This window comes from Vespa mandarinia, chromosome 2 (genome assembly GCF_050613455.1).
Source record: "Vespa mandarinia isolate Hongniang chromosome 2, ASM5061345v1, whole genome shotgun sequence".
Classification (NCBI taxonomy): Eukaryota; Metazoa; Arthropoda; class Insecta; order Hymenoptera; family Vespidae; genus Vespa; species Vespa mandarinia.
This window is the reverse complement of record NC_140811.1, coordinates 11,524,292-11,543,225: the sequence shown is the minus strand read 5'-3', so window position 1 is coordinate 11,543,225 and position 18,934 is coordinate 11,524,292. Positions and strand designations below refer to the sequence as shown.

The window sequence follows — 18,934 nt, the reverse complement described above, 5'->3', positions numbered from 1 at the left end:
GTGTACATGTTAATTTATAAGACCTCAAGTTACCTTCGGCTCGAAGACTTCGTATTTGTGTCTCGAGAGGTCGGAAAGCGTTCAGTGGAAGGTTCTCCAAGTAATTTCTACTTAGATCGAGAAGCCGTAGTTTCTTCAAAGGCTTAAATGCTTCGCTGGAGATCGCGTTTATCCAGTTACCATAGAGATGCAGCTCGACCAGACTAATTAAATTCTTGAACGTCACTTTGCCAACGATACCGATCTGGTTGTAGGATAGGTCCAGTACCTGAAGAGACTTAAGATCCTTTGGAAATTCCTCGAGTTCCTTTAATCGATTGTGCGTGAGATTCAGTACTCGCAGATGCTCCATACCTTGGAGCCTCTCTTTCGGTAAAATCTCTAGGCTGTTCATACCTAGATGGAGGGTCAATAGATTTGGTAAGCTACGAAATGCTCCTGGAGATACTCTTAGGATGCAATTTTGACCTAGAAAGAGGTGTTGAAGAGCCGGAAAAGCTTCGAAATCTTGTGACGTGACGATGCTCAGATTGGTACCAGATATGTGTATCTCTTGTAGGATTGGATACATAGCCTCCGAGGGTAGATCATGAATTCTATTGAGCGGATTTCTTGTTAGATTCAACCAGGCGAGACCGGGGAGATTTTGTCCGGATAGAGCTACCGCTGGAATTTGTCGGAATTTATTTTCTGATAGGTTGACGCGTCGTAACATCGACGAATGTGCAAAAAAGTTAGCAGGTAAAGCGTTCAAGTAATTGTGGCTGAGATCCACGGAGAGCAAATGGGATAGATTGGCTATGGCAAAGCCAGACATTGTGTCTATCCGATTGTGGCTCAAATCCAATTCTCTCAAATACTTTAAACTAACAAAACTGGCCACGTCCACATTAACTATCTCATTGTTGGATAATGTGAGTATTTCGAGGTTGAGGGCGTTTGCCAATGCGGAATAGGGAATGTCCAGAAATCGGTTGCGGTCTAAACGAATCTCACGAAGTGATAACAATCTGTCGAAGATGCCAGGTGGTAGAACTCTGAGAAGATTCCGATTGAGATGCAGCCGTGCCAAATTTTTATTAAAAAGGAAAATCGTCTCGGGTAATTTCGATATTTTTGCATCGTCGATGATGAGTTCCTGAAGGGAAGGCAGGCCGTTTAGACTGCGTTCCATGATGTGACTGAAATTATTTCCGGAGGCGAGCAATGATCGAAGTCCTGGCACATGGAGACGAATAAGAGCGCTGGCGGTTATCAAATTATCTTCTAAATTGAGGTAAGACAAATTCAAGAGGCCACCGAAGACGCCATTTTCTAAGCTCGTTATAGAGCAATTCTTCAAATTGAGCGTTTCTATTGGTAGATCCTCTTGAAACATTGTTTCTTGTAGTACAGCGAGATGATTATTCGCTAAATCCAACACTCGTAATTTTTTTAGAGCCGTCAGAGCGTAAGGATCCAATCTGCGAAGTCCATTGTCCTGGAGATACAATTCCTCGAGTTTGTGAAGTTCAGAAAAGGTGCGTGCAGTTACATGACCGAGCTTATTCATACTTAGCTCGAGAAATTTCAGTGCTTGCATCGGTTGAAACGCGGAATCCTCGATCTTAGATATGGAGTTATTTGTTAAGTACAGTCGTTCAACCAAGAGCAAGTCTCGGAAGAGAGGAGCTTGCAAGTGTGTTAATTTATTATGGCCGAGCCACATAATTCTAACGGAAGCTTGTCCGCGTAAAGAATCGTTATGCAAAACGGCCAGAGCATTGCTGTCCAATTGAATTGACACCAGAGAACTTCCACCGGATGAAGATTCGGAAGTAGATAGCTGAAAGACGTCGCCGAGCATCGTCAGCTGATTTCCTTGCAAGTTAACGTGTTGAAGACTATTCAGTGTTCTTAGCGCGCCAGTCTCCATATCCGTGATCGCATTATTCTGGAGATGAAGCTCGAGCAAAGCGGGTAACGGTGAAAATACTCCTCTTTTTACTTCGGTTATTTGATTGTCCTGCAGTCTTAATTCTCTTAATTGATGCAACTTAACGAAAGTCCCCGGTTGAAGTTCTCGAATTTTGTTGCCGTCCAAAGACAACGACGAAAGATTTTCACAATGATCGAGAAAATCTCGTGGTACCTTTTCGATGTAATTGTTGCTTAGATGTAATTGTGCCAGTTGAGTCAGACTGGCTAAACCCTTCGCGTCAATTCTTCTGATAGCATTTTGTTGAAGATAAACCACAGCGAGACTAACACTACCGACGAAAGCATCTCCAGGAATTTCGAGAATATTGTTTTCCGCGAGATAAAGTTCTCTCAATTCCGGTAGTCTCGCGAATACCCCACCTATATAATGGATATGATTGTGGCTGAGATCGATCGTTCGGAGTCTCTCGTTGCTTCTAAAAGTAGTTACGTCGAGAAGGACTATTTTATTGTGACTTAGGTCTATCGATTCCAAGTCTTTCAACGATATAAAAGCATCTTTGTGAATTGTTTCGATGGAATTGTAGTAAAGGGAAAGAGTATGTAATATGGGACAGGGTCTGAAACAATTCTCTGACAATTTTTCAAAATTATTGCTACTTAGATCGAGAATCAGTAAGGAACCGAGGAGACTGTAACCATCATCCGGTAATTCAGAGATTTCGTTATAGGAAAGTCGAAGAGAGGCCAAACTTTCGAGTCTCCTAAGTGGTGCCATTGGAAATAACTTGAGCTTATTCTCGGCTAGGTCCAAATCGCTTAGACTATCCTCCAGTCCAGCGAACGCGTATTCCGATATCTTCAAGATTTGATTACTCTTTAAACTCAATTTCAATAATTTCAGACCATAGAAACAGTACGAAGAAAGATCTTGAATCAAATTCGATTCAAGGTGAAGGACATCGAGTTTTTTTAAATCGGACAACGCTTTCTGTGGCACGTGTGTCAAACGTCCGGACAAGAGAGCTAAGGATTCTAAGCTTTTCCTCAGATTAGAAAAGGCATCCTCGTTGATCTCTTTCAGTGACGAATGCGATATTTGCAGATGTCTTATTTGTGTTTCCGCCGGGAAGCTGCCTTCTTTCAGTACCTCGATGCTTTTATCCAGTTCGTAGACGCTCAACGACTGTATTATCGTATCTGTTCCTGAAAAGATTCGAAAGTCAGTTGTTCTTTTTTTTCTTTTTTCAATTTTATCTTTAATGGAAATAGATTTTTAAGATTATCCGATGTCGATACAACATCATTAGATATATTTGAGTATCGAATATTTTATCAAACTGCTATGAGAAACTTTGATCACGTTTCATCGTTATCACATAAGATTTAATAAAATTTGTATTAATTTTTTCAATATTTCTCTAGACTTATTTCACATATGTTTTTCTTTTATAATTAAATTACGCTCTTACCACTCGCCATTAGAACAGCTTGTAAAGTACTCCGTAGGGTCTCCTCCGTGGCGCCAGAACATTCGAGGAAGAGACCATCCTGGAAATTATAGCAAGGACAGCCTGGAATGGATTCCGTTGGCGGACATTCAGATGTTTGTCCTATGGCTCTTAAAACGCTGAGATTTTGTATCAGTAGAGCCTGAATTATAAGAGTCAGACTTCGCCGACTCCCAGCACTTCGTTTCCGTCTTTGCGGATCTCGCATCATCGTATCGTCATATCCGTGATTACAGTTCCCTTTACTCTCTCGTATTTACGAGCTTCATCTGGAAAACAAAATTAATTATACCGTATAATTGTAATTCTTTTGAATATATTATCGTAGATAAAATAATTATTAATAAAATTTAACTTAATATTTATCAACCATTTAAGTACATAGTAAACGTATTAAATTATATATATATATATATATATATATATATATATATATGTATATATCGTATACATTTTTAATAAATAAATTAATTTATTAACAGTTTATGTATGACAACCGTATAAAATTATACGAATATATCTAATCAAGTGTAGTTCTCGTTTGTCTGAAACGTTTAGCATGCAAATTTTATTTGAAGCTTATCGTAGTTAGAGTTATACGGAGAGTTTCGTTGAATTGTAAAGATCACTAAAGATAAAGAGAGAAAGAGATAGACAGAGATATATCGTTCGTTATAATTAAGCGAGTAAATAAGATGGCCGAAGGGAGAATCTTGAGCGTGCATTTCCATTATATACTCGGGAGAGAAGATATACATACGCATCGTTTATTTAATCTCACAGGGAAACACCCTATAGGGGAGGACGTTCGTTGAATAGTCACCCGCGGCGACATTGCTGTCGTTGTAGACATTAACTGTTCCCCGTCTGCGTAACGTCCGGTTTTGATGCAACGGAAACGTATAGCGTAACCCTCCCTTTCCGTCCTTTCTCTCTCTCTCTCTCTCTCTCTCTCTCTCTCTCTCTCTCTTTCTCTCTCTACCTATCTCTATCTATATTTTTCTCAGTCAGCAACCAAGCGACGAGTTCACTCCAGAGGCACATTAATTTAACTTTATTCTTGCCACTTCCGTACGTATGAATTCAGATATAATAAACGATTAGAGATACCTTTTCAGTAACGAGAAATATTTTTCATAAAAATGTGTTTTATTTACTATATTACAATCATTTTAGTTAATATCAAATTTATAATCTCTTTGTAGTCTTTTATTTGATCGTTTTTACAAAGTTTATATATTTAATAAAACCTTTTAATAACTTATTAAAACAATTTCAACGTATGATCGTCTCTTATAATAGAAGAAATTTTGTTTTGAAGAAAGAAAACACTGACTGCTACGGAATTTACACGTCAATTAAGTAAAATTAAATAAAATATAAATATTATCTAATTATATTTATGTTATAAGTCGTATGTCAAAACGAATAGAAGAAACGAAAAGAATATTTTAAACAATGCAAATAATTAAATAACAATGTAAAGTAAAAGATGAATTATTTAACAATTAATAATTGTTATTAATAATTTTTGAAATAAAGTGATGATATAATTCCGTGACTCGTAAAATAAAACATAAAATTCGTGTCAAAGTATTGAAAATATTTCCTTTTATAGATGAACGCGAATAAGTTGAAGGAAAGGACGAGGAAAATATACGATTTGATAGTTTCGTTTGACCATCTATACTTTTCGATTCTGCTTCTGAATCACTGTAGTCCGAGTTATGCATCGCATGCAGGCAACTCAAGAAAGCTCTGAGAAAAGCTCTGGGAGACGATTTAAAGCTCAACACATGTGCAAATATAGTCAGTTTTCCCTCATGGCAGAATGTTTCATACTCCTTGTATCAGCTTCACATTTTTCCTAGGAGAAGCATTTTTATGGGCTCAGCTCGTAAGGTATCGTACGTAATACTTAAATACTTTCTGCGAAACGCATAAGAAAGGCGTTAAGCTCATCTTTAGTGACGATATACATATATTTATGATATATATTATTGTGAATAAGCATGGAAAAGTTCGCAAGCTGCTAAAAAAAGTAGGCTGCTTCCAGAAGACCAGGATTCATTTACAAAATACGCTATGCAGTTACTTTTTTTGAGAACCCGATTGAGAAAGACATTTCATACGAACGCTCCAGACTGCATAGATTATCGAAAATCTGGACTTCTATATAGCTACAAAACTGTATATTGGGTATAGTCGAGGAAAGAGATAGCTTTTCTTGGAAATCCGATTAGCGTACATAAAGTAGATCCCTTTTGCCCTACTAACACTATGACTTCATTCGTTTGTTGTCACCCGTCTGATCTAAGAAAGTTGTTTTTTCCTGCAAAACAATTTCTTTTTTCTTTTCCATTTAAAATATCAAACATTCGAATTGAATATTCTCTCTTTAAAATCGACTTATTTTTACGGATTTTATAGAAATTATTACGATCTGTTAAATTAGCATTTAGTTAACTTGTTAATTCGTTATGAAGAGATTTAACTTTTTTCATTATTAAAGAGTAATGAAAAAGTCATTTGTTTCTCATTGTTATTAAGTACTCTACCTTTCGTTTATTTTATTTAAAATTCATTAATTTATTCAGAATTATTTGATTTTTAATCTATCTTGTTACACTTTTCAATTTTAAGCAATATAAAAATTTCAATTTTAAGCAGTCTAAGTTGTTAGTCAATAAAAAGAGATAAAGTATTTGACTTCACCGAAGTAAGCGTATGAGGAGGTTATGGAAAATCGATAAAACTTGATATTAATCTGTATTGTTTTGTTTCTACGAAGTGTTCTGGACAATAACACGCCGAGGATCAGTTTCGAGGAGACACAAACGAAATAAAGACAACTTTTGGATTTAATCCTTACAATTTCATTTTTATCCTTCTTTTTTCTCAGAGTAAATATATTTATTTTATCTTTATTTATTTATTTCATAAAATACATCTGTCGCATGTTAATACATTAATACAGGTTTCGTCGGTAAACTACATATATATGTATTTTATTTAACAAGCAATCGATCTATTGTATGCGTGAGGGAATAATGAAAATTTGTTTGTTTCATTAATAAAATTCGTCGAAATAATAGCATTAATTTACGTATATGATGAAAGAAAAACACGGTGGACAGGTTTGATATCCTCACATTTCTCATCGAAAGGCGTTCTCACCATTCATTCGTGGATATTCGTCGCCCATATAAATTCTCGGAATCGAGATTCCTCCAAGTGAATATCCTCGCAACGAGAGATCGTAGAAAGTTGCAAGAGAGGAAAACCATTTTAAAGGCTACTTCTTTCTTCGTATAGAGTTTCAACTCGCGGTCACCTTTCGTTGAAAACTTCGCCATTTTGAATTCAGTTTGCAGAATGTTTTATGGGTAGTGGTATCGGTTTATAGCGGTCTCGCTCGATTTAATTCACTTTAAGTCGCAAAAAAGAAGAAAAGAGAAAACGGAAGAGAGAGAGAGAGAGAGAGAGAGTATGCAAATTTTTTTATCGATTTAAAGGAGGGTATTTACGAACCTTTTCCTAATTTGACAACGGAGTATTAATAAATTTCGAGTAGTGAAAACTTTTTCAAAGAATCATAAAACTTTTTCTTACTATGATGATATCATTCGAATGACGTACTCACTATCAAGTTCTATTCTTTCCCCATCGTTTTATGACGAATGACATAAAATAACATGAACTTTTACCTTTTACGTGAAATCTACGAATTCCTAAAGATACAGAAAGTAGATATATTTTATTTGATTCCGGTTATATAGTCTCGATGGTTCATTAAACTTTTTTATTACATGATCGTTACAGAATACATTTTCAAAGTCACTGTACCATGATTCGTTATTTTTATTTTCTCCTCTCTTTCTAATTCTCTCTCTTTTTCTTTTTTGTTCATTATATACTCAACGTATTGATCCTTTTGTCTCAATTAATTTTCTTGTGTTTATTCTTCCCTTTTTTTTTTTGTAATAAATTTCACCGCTTAATTCGCGTTTAATTTTATTTTTATATGTACTCATTTTTATCCATCACACAATAAATTTCATAATATTTTTTAACTACGTAACTACTCTGAGAAAATTTCTTATTCAAAATGATTTTTATTAATGTTTTAAAATAAATTAATTCACGACGGATCTTTAACGAAAAGCAGTAAGTATCGTGAGCTTTTTAACGAGGAATATTTACCGGAGAGAAAAAGAAAAAAACTCGACAAAAATTAGTTATTACTCGTGGGAATAGAAATATATCAGCATAGTGGGACGTTACGAGGCGAGAATTAAAATGCATCGAGAGAAAGAAGTGGTTAAGAATTCATCTTCCTTTTACTTTCTCTCTTTCTCTCTCTCTTTCTCTCTCTCTCCCCACGTGATAAGTGCACTTTACGAGGCAGACATCATTTTGATCTAAACGCGTGCATGGTAGTACGTTTCTCGAGAGCAACGACCGGCCGCGTAGACTTTCTTGCGCATACGTGCAAGCTCAGACTCTCTCACGCAATAGCTCGTGGTAATAAAGCGCGGAAACGTTTTGCTTCTACGTGAAACGATTTTAACGCTGTGGCGAGAGGAAACTGGTCTTGTACCTATATACGAAAATATATATGTATATGTATATCTGTTCATTTGTAATATTCTATAGACATATACGTATTTATATATACGTATATATATCCTGAGCGTCCATTTGAATATTTAATATTATACGTATATAAAAGAAAAACACACGTTTATATGTATATATGCAACTTTTTTGTATATATAATATTATGCATACATAAAAATAAAATACGTAATAATATAAATGATACTACAAAAATAGGAATTATTTAATAGTATTTTTGTCTACATCTCTTTCAATATATTTACATATCTTTTCAATATATTCTCTTTCGATATATTTAATGGATTTTAACTGGGTTATAATGTGAAATAAAATATATCATTAATGTTAAAAAAGTGCTTAATCAATAAAATATGTATTTATAATTTTATAAGCGTTTTTTCAAAAGACAGTGAATTGAGAAGATTTCTAGGGAACTGAAATATAAATAGAAAATTAAAGAATAAGTATTTAAAATTTTGTAGTTTAAATAAATACTTCCTTTCACTAAAAAAAATTTTCTATACTTGCAATCACAAGTTTCTCCCTTTCATAGGAGAATAATTAGAAAATCTGTACAATCAACATGAAAATAATTTTTATTTCTGTTGTGTTAAAAGTAATTTAATTATTATTACTTATTAATTACTTATTATTAATTAACTATTATAACTTAACAAAATAACTACGAAATTGGGAATCGACACAAATTTTTTTATATTTGGTTAGATTCGATATTTGATCGATAATTTGATCGAATAACGAATAATTTTACAAATTATTAAAAAATAAAACAAGTTCATAAGAAAAATATCATTGAAATGTCAAATTTATCGTAAAATAAAAAAAATATATGCTCATTCTACATCAATTTCTCTTAAAACAGAATGCTTTTGTATCATTAAAAGAGAATTTATAAAAATGTTTGGCGGAACATTATTACGACCAAACGTCAAATATCTCGAACCACTCTATCGAATATAAACTTCAATAAACCTTTGTTAAAGAGAACTGACAATTCATTAGTGTGATGGAAAAAGTGGAAATCCACGTCGCCTATTTTGTGTGATAGCTACATTTCAGAAGATAATTCTGAGAGATAATTCATAAGATAATTCATTTCAGAACCACGTATAAATGTATATAGCGAAAGTTATTTCTAAAGTTGGAAATATATATGTATGAAACTAAAAGAAATGGATTGGTTTCAATAAATTAAGAAAACTAATTTTACGTTACAATTTTCTAAAAGTTGATTTTGCATATTTAATTAATATCTGTATTTTGTAAATTTTAATATAGAAATAAAAAAAAATAAATGAATATTAAATAAATATTGTGTTTTCAAAATATATATTTTTTATTCCTTTATCAGGTATATTTATAGCACAGACTTTTTTAATAAATGTACAATATTGTGATGTAAATAATGGACTCAAACAGAAGACCAAAATAAGGCTGTTGAGTATACCGTTTATGTGATATAATATAAATGGATAATTCAGCTGAAGCTTCAGTATTCAGCCGAATTTAAAATAAAGGATTTGATATTCAGCTAAATTGCAAAATCAGTGATTCGGGATATTCCTAAATATCATTTTAGATAAATTTGACATAAAAAATTAAATACTAATATCAGTCATAATAAATTAATTTTTAATTTAAAATCTGAAAACAAAAAAAAGATAAACAAATTGAAGCTTTCGAAAAATAATCAATTCTCTGCTTAGTTTTTTCATTAACGTCATTTTCTAATAGTTTTGACAAAAAAAGCTAATTATAAATTGAATAACAGTAAAATAGAATAATAACTGTCAAGAATCAATGCGAAATGTTCTTTAAATACAAAAATATATTTGTTTTAATATATATTTATCAATTTCTTAATTAAAATCTCGTTTAAATTATATAGAGATTTAAATAGTTGAAAAAAACTTGAAAATTAAAATTATAAAGTTATCAAGAACAATAAAGTTTTAAGATAACACTTACCAGTGAAAAATTAATTGACTTAAAACATGCTCAACAGATCATATATATTTTATCGAAATAAAATGAACAAAAATGGCGACCATTCGACGAACTTATGACGCACACTAACTGCACTTTAAAGTCATTCATTTGGTTCAAGTGGCTATTTCGTTGAGAGCGTACATGGCATTATAATGTAAATGTTTCTAATGTCAGAGAATTGAGAATTAAAACTTGGTACAAAGTTTAATGATGTTATCTATCAATAACATAAAATTTAATAAAATAAATGAAACTGTTGTTGATATTAGTGACTAATGTAAATTAGTTCATTTTTAAAACGTATTCATGATCATTTATATATAATTCATATGTAAAATTGTATATAATTCTAAAACTATTTCATAATAATTTGTTCTAATTTAAATTTTGGATTTGTGACACAGCAAAGAACTGAGAATTTTTTATAAGATAATTTTTGAAAATAAATACGTTATTTCTTGTCCATTTTTCATTATTTGCTTATATTTTCCTCTATTTTTCACTTACTTATTTTCCTTTGTATTGAAAATATAATTCAATTAAATGATAATTAAAGTATAAAAAATAAGAAGCAAATAATTTTTATTTTTGTAGAATCATCCATGTATAATATATATATATTTACACACTGTATATTTTAATACATGTAATATTATATATTCATATACATAGGAAAAGAGAGAAATATGTAGATACGAATATAGTCATAAAAGAAAAATACATCCATCTTCTTGTAGAGCAATAAGAAATTTTCTCCGTGTTCTTTGTTCTGTTTGACTTGAAGCTTCTTCATCATAAACGGTTTTTGAACGGCGTCAGAGTAATGAGATTTTCTAGTCAGTCGAGAATCTGATAGAATTCAGGTAGATTTAGGTAGTCGAGATTCCCATTAATAATCCATGCCTATATTCGAAATCATTGAAACGTGTCAAACTCGAAAAATAATCGAGAAATGATTATAAAGACGTGTCGTTATTTGATAAAATCCTGATTCGTAAATTTACAATTTGCGTATTTACATTATTAACTCGGAACAATTTCCACATTTTAAAAGAATATAAATGATAGGCAAGTGATTAGTTAGAAACGATATTAGAAAATTATTTATTTGTGTCCTGATTAATACTAAGGCATACATACATACATATATATATATATATATATATATATATATATATATTTATATATCTTATATATATCTGATATATATATTGAAATCTTCACAAAACAAAGGGAAATTGCAAAAAATGCTCTCGTCTTATATCATTTTTTTTCTTTTCTCATATGTGCCATTTTATATAATACTCATTGCATGATATATGGATATATCTTAAAAGCTGGGTATTCGCTATACACCTATTCTTTATTTCTTTCTTTATCCGTCTCTCTTCCTCCCTCATGAATCCTGACTGTGCCATGAAAGATTACCCACCCTCCTTATCCACTACGTATCTTCTTAACGTCTTCGAGCTATCGCTTATGTGAACTGTCAAGGTCCTTTCTTTTATTCTCGACGAAACTTTGTACTCCGTGAAATATCGTAAGAATGGATCATCGCGGACAAATGATTCTTTCTCAAGATAACGAAGTACATCATTTATATATATAACTCAATAATTTCGTTTGGATTAATATCTTAAGTCCCTAATAGCAGGCAACACATATTTACACGTCTGTATATCAATGTTGCCTATCGTAGGAGCTTTTAAAAAATTTCATACTAAAAGATCGAATTTGCAAGTAATATTATCAAAAGAGTATGAAATGATGAATTTATTTATTTAGGCACAATATTTTAATGAAAACATTAATTATATTAATTCGAACAATCTGGAAGGTTCATGAAAATGATTACTTGTGAAGAATCGTTTAAGCTTTTCATCAAGAACACGCTCGAATCGTCGCTCTTGATAGTAAGACGAATCAACTTCGAGGAGATCTCTCTTTCTCTCTATTTCTGTTTCCTTCTTTCCATTTGGAATCCCCTGTTGCCGCAAAATCCAGTCGCTCGCGGGTTATTGGCTTTTTTCTCTCTCTCTCTCCCTCTCTTTTTGTCTCCGCATCGCCTTTTAAACGGTTTACCTTGTTCCTCATGGCAAAGAGAAAGAAGAAACTTCCAATTTCCGCAAAGCCTATCCCCTTTCTCAAACGTTTTCGCCTCCGGAGATCGTGAACGGAAGTGGCTCGAGAGAGGCTCCTCAGACCGAAGCTTCGAGTGAATCCATAGTGTCCCAGTTTGGATTACCGTCGACCCTACTTTTTCATCTTTTTGTCTTTACTACGGAGGCTTAAAAGAGATGGTATAGAGGGTAAGAGGCCAGAGAGGAATCTGGCGAGAAAGAAAGTGTGATAGATAGTGATAGATGAAAAGACTGAAGAATACAATAAGAGGGAAAGAGAAAAAGAAAGAGACAGACGAATAGAGATAGAAATATAATCAAGAATATATTAAGAAAAAGGATAGAAAAAGGGAGAAAATAGAGAGTGAATCTTCGTCGATTTATTCCGAGTTTCTCATCAATTGAAGGAATCGATCTTCCTCAAATGCAATCCAATCAAACTTATTCCCAATTCGTTATCGTCAAATATATAATTTATTCTTGGTGAAGGAAAGTTATCAACGAAATTAACCATTCCTCTGATCTTTGAGAAATATATAGAGATTAGATGGATCAAGTCGAGAATAATACGTTCTTCCTGGTGAGTTCCGATGACATACGAATATGAGAAACGGCGAGAGAGAGAGAGAAAGGAAGAGAGAGAGAGAGAGAGAGAGAGAGAGAGAGACTTGTCTTTTTGAATGTCTACCACTTGAATTAGCCTAGACAGTAATACATTTTGTGAATTCCTTCGGGTATGCGACATTCGTCTGAAATACCTCGATTTAAAGGGCGTTGTGACGAGTGCGAACGTGATTTGAATGTTTCCTTCCTACTCAATCTGAGTTGTGAGATAGAGCGAAGAAGGAAAGAAGAGGGAAGAACGGTAGAAACTTGCAGTTTTCAGTACACACGATTCCTCATGAATGTTTCTTACTCTTTTACCAAAGCCAAGATTTTGCATCGTATAATCCGAAAATCCATGATAGATATTTCGCGTTGCAGCCTGGTTATAAATGTCGATAGAAATTAGTTAATTAGAGAAACACTCACGGGTTGAATGTAATATTAGCGATTTTCAATAGGAACAATGTGATATCGTTACGATCGGAATAATTTGTGCGCATTTGTTTCTATTTATTCATTTAATTTGACGATTTTCTCTTGGTCGTAATTTTCTCGTAAAATAGAAGGGAGCGAATGAGAGAAACAGAGAGGTAAAGAAAAAGCTGTAACTTCTCTCTCCCGAAGGCCAATTGTATGGCGAGAAAACAAATGAGAAGTATTTTGGTAGAAAAGCACTAGCGCTCGATCAACGAAAGTACTTTCTTTTTGGGGGCAACGAGGGCAACCTTTTTGCGTAGTGAAAAAGAAACGACGTTCCTGTTAAGTTTATGTATATACGTGCAGGTATATGTGTGCAAGGTCCCTATGTACGTGTACTGTTGGAAAACGAGAAGTCTCCGATTTTCAGATTCCAAGAGTATTGGCACATACGTAATCTCCTTTCAGCCTCGTTCTCCGGAAATCGCTGATCTTCCAACCGGTCATTCCTTCTGACATCGCTTTACCTAACTCAAGGACTCCTTCGAGTCCTTACGTGGAATAGTTTCGACCTGCTTCGACGTGATAGCTTCTCGAAAATTTACTGCCCTCGTTGTACGTGCAGTAACTTAGGCTAGGATCGCGAAGGCATGAAGGAAAGAAAGAGAGATGGTACCTTCTCTTGGCTACGGCCGATTTAAAGTTCGAATGGTTTTCGGCTGACCAATCCCGTTTACCGACGTCCATCTTCTTTTGAGATAAGATTATCTACGTAGATCTTTACCTTCTGCTTGGCTCACAGTATTTCGTGCAATGGACAAAATATCAAAAATTCCAAGTGTAAGAGTTAAAAAATCTTAAATCGTGAAACATTAATAACAATATTAATATTACGTATTATTTTTATTGAATATATTAAATTATTGTTAAAATTCAAGCGTAAAGTTTAATTCAAAAATTATTAAACAAGTGCTATAGGCATTTGTACCTTTTATTTGATTTTAATATTGATGTATCTTTTAAAATCAATAAATAATTCTAATGAAATAATAACAATTTTTTAAATTTTGTATATAAAATTTTTATAAATTTTAAAGTGACTTTTGAAAAAAGTACCACCATATTATGTATATTAGTTTTTGACATACTGAACTTATTGTCAAAATTATTTTCCCAAATTTACTCAAAATGAACAAAATAACCTAAATCGTTATTCGTTATTGATATGTTCATTATCTTTAGTGGGTTCAATTATGACTACCTGTACAATAGACCGAGCCGAAGATTTTAGTGATATTTCGGTAAAAAATGAACTTTTTCGTATCAATATTGTGGGGGCAAGTCTCCATTTCATATAAGTAGGGATTCATGGAGAGGTTGACAGAAGGGCCTGGGTAGCTTGATGGTTAGAGCACCCGCCTGGAAAATGGCAGATCCGGATTTGAGTCTCGGTCCAGACTTTATTATCCAACGAATCCTACAATGTCTATTAAATTTATATTGTTTCTTAAATATCCAATACAAAATAAAACTTAAATACAGTAACGAACGAAAAAAGCTATAAAGACATAAAAACTTATTTAATACTTGAGAAATTACATTATGTAGAATCATCAGACATAAATATAGACACATACTTTGAAGCTATTTTCTAATTAATATGACAAATAAATGTAATTTTTTCTTTGATTTGCTAACTGCGTAATATGTAATTGATTATAAAACAAAAATAAAAAGCTTTGTATGAATACAAAATTATGCTTTTTATCCTAAACGTTCATGTACGCAAAAGACTCTGTGACTGATCGATAAACAGTAATGGAGAATATAAATTAATATTTTTAAAATACCATTCTTATATTTATGTGAATATTAAACATATATGCGGATATGATAGTTTCATTTATATGAGAGCGATGATCGATTCGATACTTTACATTTCGAAGCGATGAGAGTGAGACCAAGCGAGATATATAGAGAGAGAGAGAGAGAGAAAGGGAAAGAGGGAGAGCATTTTAGTGGACATCAGCAAAGTGAGTACTCTTGTTATACGCATCAACGTTAATAACGACACTCCACTCGTCGGCGTAGATCGGTGAAATATCAATTAGCCTTTTATACGTAAAAATGGATCGAGAATTATTTCGATGAAAGCACACTTTGGCGAGCATAACCGCGAGTGCCCATGTGAAACGAGCTTTAAAGCTCGCATTTCGTTTAGCAATCGAGAAAGTTTGACGGGCTACCGCACGCCCAGTAATTCCACTTCGATCGAAACACAGGTGATTTATAATTGCTCTCTCACCGTTCTCTCGTTGGATTCATTTTGTGGACGTGTTGTTACATAGCCGCCAACATAGGTACATATTTTATGGAGTGAACGAAAAAGCAAACTTCGTTTCTTTCCCCCCGTCGAAACATCCGTTTGACATTTTTCGATAAATTTAAATAAATCCAGATCGAGTTAAATTATCATGTTGCAATAAATTCTTCGAGATTTTATGGGGTATTGTAATGAGGTCGAACTATCTCTCATTTATTTTTTCTCGTTGAAAACGACTTCTCTTGCCAATTTTTCAGAGGAACGCGAGGAAGATGGCCGAATGTACCACGAGTTCCTGAATCGGTCACGACCCGATTCGAAGAGACGATTTCCTGTCCAGGATGTATCTAGATACGTTCGTGATCGGAAAATTTCTGTGACATTGGCAGATTCCCATTCAGTCGACCACATGCTTCGATTTCCTACCGTTGGCTCCTGTCTTACCGTTGAAACTCGTTCTTTCCTTGTCATTCATGGATAACCCGAAATTCAGTGCCCTTTCTGGAGCTTTTCGATAGATCTCCAAATTGAGAATTCCTATCTGTGGAATCCGTGAAATATTTTTATAATTAAAATTACTAAAACGTTGTATATTTGACATTTTTTTATTTCGATCTTAATTTCACTGTTCAATGATATTCCACAATTTATATTTCATAAGTAGACCACATAATGGAGTTAAAAGTTGACTTCATTAATTTAATAGTCCTTTTTCTGGATAGTCGTTTTTTTTTTGAATACGAAACGATCAGAAACAAAGGGCCATCTTGGCCTTAATATCGATTCAAGAGAGCGAAAATTACTCTTGGGATTTGTTATAGAAAGTGCCCCGATACACGCTTGACGATAATAATCATTTATATTGCTGCAAGTTTAATCTTGGAACGACGGAGCGAGCACGATTCTCATACACCGACCTTTCCCCCGAGCTAATTTAAAGGTAAACGCCGAGGTAGCGTAAAATATTTTTACGCTTATATATACGTTGCCATCCAACATAGATAGCTCTCAGTATGGGTACTCTAGCGATATAACTTCGAATGATTTCCATATTTTCTTATCCATGTTGGCGGTATTTTCAATTATCGATTTGAAAATCTTTTATTTCCTCTATTTTTCTTATTCTTTAAAGCAAAAAAGAAATTATAAAATATTTTTTACTAACAAGAAAACTAAAAATCAGTGTGCGTAGGTAGTTATGAGAAAACCGCAGTTTTTATTATTCGGACATGGAGTACGTTCCTTTATCCGATTCTAAAACTGAGAATATAACGCTTCTCTCTTCCTGGCGCCATACATTATGCCCTTTTTCCTTCCTGCGTGAAAACCTTCCTACGCTGCATTTTCATTTTCGCTTTTCTCCGTGTTCTTTCTCTGCACAGGTATCTCTTCGTCTCAACGTTCTTCGCGATCATGCATTTCTTTTTTTTTTTCACGACTTTATTTTTTCTTTCTTTGCTAAAAAAATTTTTCTAAGAACAAAATCGTCGAATAAAAATTTTTCGGTATTTTCGAATTTATATTATTGAAATTAAACAAGAAAATTTTTTTTATGACTTTATTCCAAATACCAATATACGGGAAGATGAATAATATAATAATAACAACAAAGATAATGTTTAAAGAAATTAACAGTTAGCGGGAAACCGTTTACTTGTTTTTTGGACGAAATCCAGGAGAGACAGAAACGTGTAAGCTGGGTCATCACGAGAATCCTCGGCAAAAGGATCTACTTAGCGGATCGGTTTATGTCTGTGGGATTAGTTGGGTTTATGCCAACCGGCCGAAGAGAGAGAGGGAGAAAGAGAGAGTGAGCTTGAAAAAGAACAAAAAATTTATATATCTGTGAATTTCAAATTAGTGCACGAGGGTGTGTATTTTGTAAATATGCTTAATAATGCACCGAATTAACGTACGACTATAATCAACTATATCTTTTTTTTTTTTAATGAACTTTTTATTATTGGTTTCTAACATCGATCGAAATCATTATCTATTATTTATTGTAAATAAATATTTTAATTCTACTAATTTTTCTCTCTACCACTTTTAAAATATTTGCGAACTGGGATTTCTTTATAAAATTGATTATAGCCTTTCGAGGTGTTAGTTGCCCACGAAACGGTTCTAATCTCGAATCTAAGGGAAACATTCTCGTCAATTCCCCGAAGCACCATTTGTGTTGTACTTCGCAACCATGTTCGCCTCTTTCTCTCTCTCTCTCTCTCTCTCTCTCTCTCTCTCTCTCATTCTTTCTCTTTCCCTTACCATTTCTTATTAACGCGAGTCGAGAGCCATGTACATGGATATCTACAAAGAAAGGGTTCTGACTTCGTGAAGTTATACGGCTCGAAGCTAACAAAGCATTCGTATGAATAAAGAATGCAATTACCGCAAATAATGCTTATAATAATCTGAAAACTGCTATACCGTTTTGAAACAACAAAAATACGGGATGGAGGAAAATTAAAGAGGAAACCGGAGTTTTCGATTTATTATTCATTCTAACGGTTTGTTATTTAAGTTTCAATAAAAAGTTTCACGATGAGGATATGTATTTATACATAAACGTATATATGTAGATTTAGATACGTATATAAAGTCTGCATTTTTCAAAAATGATTATGCGCTTGTTCGGTGAAAATAAATGAAGAAAAAGATAAGAGGAATGAATAGTGGGAAAGAAAGAGAATCGGTAGAATCGTTAGGATGGTGCTTTCGAACAAAATCGTTAAATTTTTCCTATTTCGAGGTCGTTAATGTTCATACACTGCATGCTAGCTAGCTTCTCTCAACTTACCCCTTCTAGAGCTCATCTTCCTCGTTTCGCTTAGCGTTCCTATGCTTTGTGGATTTTCATACTTTAATCAGAGAGAAACAGAGGGGTTGGCCCTTTGCGAAAGGTACATACCCTTGATGTAACTCGTAGTTACGTATCCTGCTCAATATCCTCTGTGATACCCCATGGAAAGAGATAGGTAGATAGAAAATTTAATGCCCAGTATATCCTTGGTTAAAGCATCAAAGCACGAGCCATCATGGTATAAACGTCAAAATGCCTCTGCCGTTGCTTCCTAGTAACGAATACGCATACTCCTCTACCTCCACCTCCACTACTCCATCTCCACCTCTACTATTCCATCTCCACCTCCTCTTAGTCTGGCCGGGTGTTGCCTGTTCGCCATACTTCACTTCTATTTCCATCCTTTTTTTTTCGTTCGCTTTGAAGCAATCTCACTAGCTAGAGACCGTCTAATCTTTGCCTGGGATTCAATTTTCACCCGCATCGTCTATGTATCTCTCTCTCTCTCTCTCCTTTTCTCTTTCTTTTTTTCTAATTTTCTTTTCATTCTGGAACCTCCCGGTCTCTTTTTTTTACTTAACGATACTTCCCAGAACCATGAAAT

General features: G+C 33.7%; 1 protein-coding gene across 14 annotated transcripts in view; it reads right to left on the bottom strand.

Moving 5' to 3' along the window:
• LOC118441560 (uncharacterized) overlaps nt 1-18,934 on the bottom strand; it is a 67,816-nt gene that overhangs the window by 3,352 nt on the left and 45,530 nt on the right. For 13 of the 14 annotated variants that reach the window (XM_035866202.2, XM_035866112.2, XM_035866192.2 and 10 more), the window contains 2 exons: nt 3,393-3,700; nt 34-3,126 (listed from right to left, as the gene is read on the bottom strand). In XM_035866202.2, coding sequence (XP_035722095.1) covers nt 34-3,126; nt 3,393-3,642 — 3,343 coding nt within the window. In that variant the 5' untranslated portion in view covers nt 3,643-3,700. Of the gene's footprint in view, nt 1-33; nt 3,127-3,392; nt 3,701-18,438; nt 18,885-18,934 lie in introns of those variants that run through there. The other variant, XM_035866188.2, reaches the window with a different exon arrangement.